The sequence below is a fragment of the Parasteatoda tepidariorum genome, chromosome 4, assembly GCF_043381705.1.
Source record: "Parasteatoda tepidariorum isolate YZ-2023 chromosome 4, CAS_Ptep_4.0, whole genome shotgun sequence".
NCBI lineage: Eukaryota > Metazoa > Arthropoda > Arachnida > Araneae > Theridiidae > Parasteatoda > Parasteatoda tepidariorum.
The window spans coordinates 66,927,461-66,934,334 of NC_092207.1; the positions used below are offsets into that span (position 1 = coordinate 66,927,461).

The 6,874-nt window shown below is 24.5% G+C and overlaps 1 protein-coding gene across 1 annotated transcript in view; it reads left to right on the top strand.

Moving 5' to 3' along the window:
- LOC107441259 (BET1 homolog) overlaps positions 1-3,326 on the top strand; it is an 11,239-nt gene extending 7,913 nt beyond the window's left edge. The window contains exon 4 of the mRNA XM_016054458.3: positions 2,887-3,326. Coding sequence (XP_015909944.1) covers positions 2,887-3,042 — 156 coding nt within the window. The 3' untranslated portion in view covers positions 3,043-3,326. The remainder of the gene's footprint in view (positions 1-2,886) is intronic.
- The last annotated feature ends 3,548 nt before the right edge of the window (positions 3,327-6,874 follow it).

Below are 6,874 nucleotides of genomic sequence, written 5' to 3' on the forward strand. Positions count from 1 at the left end.
ATATATATATATGTAAGTAGCAAAATATTAAAAAAAATTTTTTTTTTACATTTTCTGAAGTGGAACAAAAAATTATTATATTTTCTTTATCTGGATTTGGGGATATTCTATCAACCTGATTATGACAATGTAGGCCCCCATTACCATATTTAGTTTCTAGAAATCTTTTCTATTTAAGTTCATTTTTCGTTTAATTTTTCTTTAACTTTACTTTGTTTACATTTTTATATTTGTTTATATTTTATGTCCAAAACTTTATTTTCTTCAATATTTTCATTATTTTGTAGTTATTTGAATTGAAATGTTTTCTTTTCTTATATTTTTATTTTTACTTTCATTTTCTTTATTGGTACTTCTATTGCAATCATTAACCTGGGTTTCAGGAGAAATGTGTAGGGACACATTGCTTTTATAATCAGAGAAATTGATCAGTTTTCTCTGATTTGATATTACAACCTGTTTTACATAATCAATCACTAATTGAAATCTTACACAAGATTTTAAACTTAATGTGGTTTGAGGTAAATCAGTATTTAAAATATAACTTTCAACTGACCTAGCTATTTTTTCAATTTTTTAAATTTAATGTTCAAGTCTGGTTAAGTTACAAAATACCTTTTATTTGTTTTACTTTTAAAATTTTGTTTTTCATTTTGGACATATAATTTTTCAAAAATTTTCGTTTGGATTACATTTAAAGTACTACCTGTGTCGCCATTTAAAAGATAGTATTGTTAGTCAAAATAGGTTGTTTGACATTTATATTATTTTTATTTTGGACATATTTTGAGTGTATTTGATACTATTATCAATTTCGTATTTGGTCACTTTCTTGTTTATTTTTATACTGGAATTGATTCTCAGCAGTAAAGAAATTTGGTTTGTATATTGAAATGTCTGAGCCATGAACTGAACACTAATGTCGGAGACAAAAATTAATATGTCTGGTTTTTCTTAATTGAAATTGATCTTGATTAAAATTTAAATTTAGAAAACAAATGTTTAATTCATCTTCCAAATTATTAGGTTTAACATTTTCTGATACTTCTATTTTTGATTTATAATTACTGCCACTTTATAAGGGCATTCAAACATTAAAAAAAAATTCAATTATTAAATATTACATTTAAAAGAAGAAAAAAAATTCAAATATTTTAATTGCTTACTTTTCTTTACACTGTAATAAAACAAAAATATAAATTTTAATTTTACATTTTATAAATCATATCTACTGTAAAATAATAAAATAGACAATAATTCTGTACTATTTATAATAATGATTTTACTAAATCAAAATAAAAAGTTTTCTGAGATGGAAAAGAAATTAAACAATGGTAATAAATTTTAAAAATATTTTCGAATTGGGAAAATAAACAAATCTGCTCAGCATTGTAAGTAAACTAAATATGTATAAAAAGATATTAAAATTTATAAATCAGGTATTTTTTTGATCAAATTCCAAATTATGAATTAAATGGCAATCAAACTCAATTTCTTTGAGGAAATGCAATAGATTGTATTAATTTAAAAGAAAAATTAATAATTATAAATAGCCGAAATTGAGAAAAAAATCTATAATTAGCATACAACCATCTTATTAAAGCAAAATAAATTATATCACTCTATAAATTCACAGAAAATAAAATCATTTATTATAGTTTTTCGAATTTGATACTTTTTTTTAAAAAATCTGTTAAAAATGTTATATATTTATTTTTTATTTCAGTTAGGGTATTTTGAGTATCTTTTTCCCGAACTGTTCCAGAAACTCACAGATAGCATGATTCTTTTCCCCCATGAAAACATGTTTTTCTGTATTAAAAATACTAAAGCAAGCTCTGTAAGGAAGTCGTTTCGTGACATGAATATTGCTTCTTTCGAGCATAAACATGAGAATCTTTAGACGTTTTATCATACACTTCACTTCACAAAGTCTGGGAAGCAGAAATTTCTATTGTCACAATTAGAAGAGCTTTCATTTAAATTAGCTTCAATATTGTCCCCCATATATCTATTTGTGATATGATATGTTGATTCCACTTATTAAAGCATTTTAAAAAGCAATTGACATTTAAACTAAGGATTCTATGGTCAGGTTTACTATCTAATTCTTTCAAGTTTGTATATTAAAAGTTTATTTTTATGTAGAAAGATAAATTCTTGTTCTTTTTCTTAGTTTTTCTTCTGTAAATGTTTGAAATATAAATTGAACACTCTTTAGATCTAGACTTAGGCCTCACCTTGTTACTCTGTATTACGTCAAAGGTTCTCATCAGTTTTGAGATGATTTGTTGTTCTACAAATTGAACTAGCTTTAAAACATTAAAATTGTCATGTTGTTGTTAATGTCGTCGGCCATTAAGGCAGAGAGAGTGCGCTTGTTCTTGTTTTCCATTCGCGCCATCTGTGGCCAAGAATTTGACTTCTGCCACACATGTCATACCCGTTTACAGGGCGGACCTATTCATACATGCATTTATTCGTCCACAGATCTTAATTTTGACCTGAACGAGAGAGCAATCAATCTCTAATTCAGTACCCTCATAGGTATTGAATCGTCATGGGAACATGGAGGACTTTGTGATCTGACTTGTTTATTATGCACCAGTCACCATTTACAAGACGGGGTATCTTCGGCCGGGTGGTTTCGAACTTCCATCCTCACAAATGTGAGTCCAGCTCCCTGCCAACCAGGCTACCCTGGTCTTTTGTCACATTTTTAGTATTTAAAATTAGGTGGTAATTAAACTGGTCAATTGTTTTTATTTCTTAATGAATGATCCAAATAACATTTTAGTTATTAAAGTGTAAAATTTTGTTGTGCCATGGCATATTATCTTTTTAATTTTTGTAGGATAATTATTCTGATTTTCTTAATTTTTATAGGATGATGACTTTGATTCCACGTCTGGATTTTTGTCTACTACAATGGGCAGAGTTGTAAAACTTGCTAAATCTGGACACAATCGTTATATTCTCTATTTACTTTTATTTTCTTTTTTTGTGTTCTTCATGATTTACTTAATAATGAAATTTCAATAATTACCATGTCTTAAATATATTTATTTATTGAAAAAAAATTTAATGTTTTTAAAAATCTTTTTCTGGTTTTATTTCAAGTTATTAAACTATAATCATAATCCATTATACGTCTTCAGAGAATATTTTGGAATGAAAATATTAAAAAAAGAAATGTTATACTTTTAGTTTTTTTTTTTTAATAATTTAATATTTTTATAAGGTTATTTCATTTCTAAATATTTTCTAATGTATATAAAATTTGAAAGTTTTGTAAATATTTTATTGAATAAAGATGTATTATTTAACAGTTGCATTCTTTATCTACTATTTTTACTGGCCGTCCAGAATCCACTACCTTTTATTAAATTAAAGACTTTTATAAAAAAAGAATTCTCTTTGTGCTGTATAATATGAATTACAAAGCTGAAATGAAAATTATTAGAAAGCAATTATTAGAAAGCTGTTTAATGGTGCTAAGTATCTAAAATATTCAAAATGCTCGATTCTCTTTCTTTGCACTGATGATGTTTGTTTATAATATTAAAACAGGAATTAACTAACCTTTGTTTGTTACCTATTATTTTAATATGCAATTATTATTTCACTAATATGATATTTTCCTTAAAATTGGAATGAGAAAATTAATTTTTAAAAAAATATTTATGCCAGAAAATAAAAATTTCAATTTAAAAACCATTTAGTAAAAATGAGAGTGGTTTGATTTCTGTAATGCACATATAATTATATAATTTTATATAAGTGTTCTGGGGAAATGACCAGTTTTTTTGCTCATATGTTCTATTAAAATTATGATTTTTTTTTTTTTTTAGAATTTTGAAATAAAATTTTTAAAAAGTTAAACTTTTAATTTAGTACAGTATGTTTTATAAAAAAATATTTTTAAATTTTATTTTTCTCCTGGCTAAATATTTAAATTGAAAAAAAATTGGTGTAATAAATTTTTTTCTTTTCAGTGCTCTTAAATTTCTTGTTAAATCTGCTGTGAAAAAAATAATTTTTTTCTGATAATGTTAAAAACTTACTCCTAAAATCTAATTTTTGTCTCAAAAATATTACATTAATTGAGTTTTAATTACTTTTCTAAATATATTTTGATTTTTCCTAAAGTTCGAAATATAAATAGAATTTCTTTATAACTTTTGATCTGGTACAAAGATCACCCATTAAGATGCTATTTTAATTATTTGAGTATTTGTTAGTCAATATGGTAGTTAATGTGTACAGATGATGAATTAAAGGATATTCAAATCTTTTCTCTCTGATTAAACATGTTTTTACAACAGATCTTATTTTTAAATTTAAGTTTCTTTAAAAAGAAGGATATTTAAGGTTTAAAATAAATGGAGTATCCATAATTTGAAAAATATGTTTTGTCTAGAGAGCTATCAAAAATTTCTATTTCTTGATGCTATTTTCAGTTTAAAAGAATTTAAATATATTTTTTTAATTATTTAGGCCAGTGTTTCCCAAAGTGTGGTACGCGTACCCCCAGGGGTACGGGAACAGTTTAGTGGGGGTACGCGTTCTTATGCGAATTATCTTGCAGCAAACGAAAATTTAAATTTTTTTTATTTAAAATCAAAAGCAACCATAAAAATTTGCGATTACGTATTTTTCTTTTGGCTATTTTTGCAGAGTTAACAGTTAATAATTAGTGGTGTCAACAGCCAATTTTGATTTTTAACTTTTGTGCAATTTTTTTTATAGTAAAGGTTTGTTCTACTTAATTAGATTATTCTTTAAAATATAGTTTTTATCACTCTAACATAGAATTTTTTACAATAATTTGAGAATTTTTTACCGAAAATTTTGTAACAAAAATGAAAAGTAAACATTTTTTTTAAAAATACATAAATTTTTCTAATAGTGGTACATAGCGTTACGAAAAATTTAGAAAGGGTACACAAAAGTCGTAAGTTTGGGAAACGCTGATTTAGGCTAATCAAATAGATTTTGCACTTATAAAACTTCTTTGTCCGAATAAAATGTAATTCCTTTTAAAAAGTTATTATGCTAACTCTGTAATTATAACTTATATACTTTGATAATTCCTATTAAAAAGTAATCTTTCAAGACTTTTTATTATTTAATTTAAAAAGTGTCAAAAAATTTTGAAATGTAAGAATTGTTACCTTTAACTTTTCTAATTTTAAATATCAAGGAATGTAATTTGAACAGAGTCAGCCAAATATTTTCTGAGTAACAAACTTTTTTTTAAACTTTTATTTCTGAAGAACTGTTCTACTGATTTTGTGAAAATTATAGATTTTGTCACTTAAAATTATCAGCTAAAAAATAATAATACGAAAATGTGTTTATCTTGTTATTCAAACATTTTTTTGATGCTTAGGGAATTTTGTTGTTACATATGGCTTTATTGGAAATATTAATCCATATACAATGTTCAAATCTGATAAATAAAAAAAGTTATATTTTTTCAGAGAAAGTATGTTTTTGTGTCTGCGTTTGTAATTTAAAATAGTGTCAACGTAAAATAATTTTGTGTTTAAAGTTATACACCCTCAAACTCCTAAGATTGTGTCTTTTAGTACATGACAATCCCAATAATGGATCAAAAGTTATTAATGTTTTATTTTTTTAAGTATTGTACCCTGAAAATTAAAATTATTTCTAACTGCAGAGTCCAATGCTCTATGCAAATTTTGATACCAAACTTAGTTTTTTTTTCTTTTTCTTAAATAAGAACTGAGGTGTCTTAGCTGTACCAACAAGAAATAAATAATAGAAATAAAAAAAATAAATATCAGTTATAAACCATGTTACACATAAGTAATGTAATTTATAATAATATTACACATAAGTAATATTAATTTTTAAAGTAATGATTAAAATTTAGCATCTCAATTTATTTGTATTATTAGAATTAAAGAAATTAATTTTATTAAATTTAAAGAAAAATAAAAATGTAGATATCTCGTATTCATATATTTAAAAAAAAAAATTAGAAAATTTATTGAATCAGCTTTCACGACCTTTAATAAGGATTAGTTTTATTACTGTTAAAAATGCAATTCTAATAGAGAAATATTAGACTATTATTGAAGATATCCTTTAAATTTGAACAATACTTCTTTCCATCGCACAGGCTAATGAAATTTCATTNATCTCGTATTCATATATTTAAAAAAAAATTAGAAAATTTATTGAATCAGCTTTCACGACCTTTAATAAAGATTAGTTTTATTACTGTTAAAAATGCAATTCTAATAGAGAAATATTAGACTATTATTGAAGATATCCTTTAAATTTGAACAATACTTCTTTCCATCGCACAGGCTAATGAAATTTCATTAAAGGTGCAAGTAGAGAGAATTGTAAACCTTTGATCATTTTCTAATTATAGAATCTCAAGGATTATCATTTCTATATTTGTATGTTGCAATAAATGGAAATGGTTTTAGGAAAGTTATATTTAAAATTATATACCATTATAATTTTCTTCACATTTTATTAATTATGGTTGTGATACATCTAGAAATGATTTTTATAAATTTATTATGTATATTTTCTGACTGGTTGTTTTTAAATTTATCGACCCTATTTTTTCTGGATTGGAGTGTTTTTAAAAACTTCCTTTAAGAAATAGAATTAAATCTATTTTCTGTTAATTTTAGGTTTTCTTTAATTTTAATTTTCAAATACTGAAAAAAAGATAAATAAAAAACCAGGTATTTTAACCCCTTCCTTCTCGCTCCAGTGAAAATGACGGGATGAGGTTTCGCCCTCTATTTCTCGCTCAAGTTGATATTGACAGGCTGGAGTGTTCAGTAGTAACGCACCAATAAGGATGAAACTAATTAATTTCTTTTGC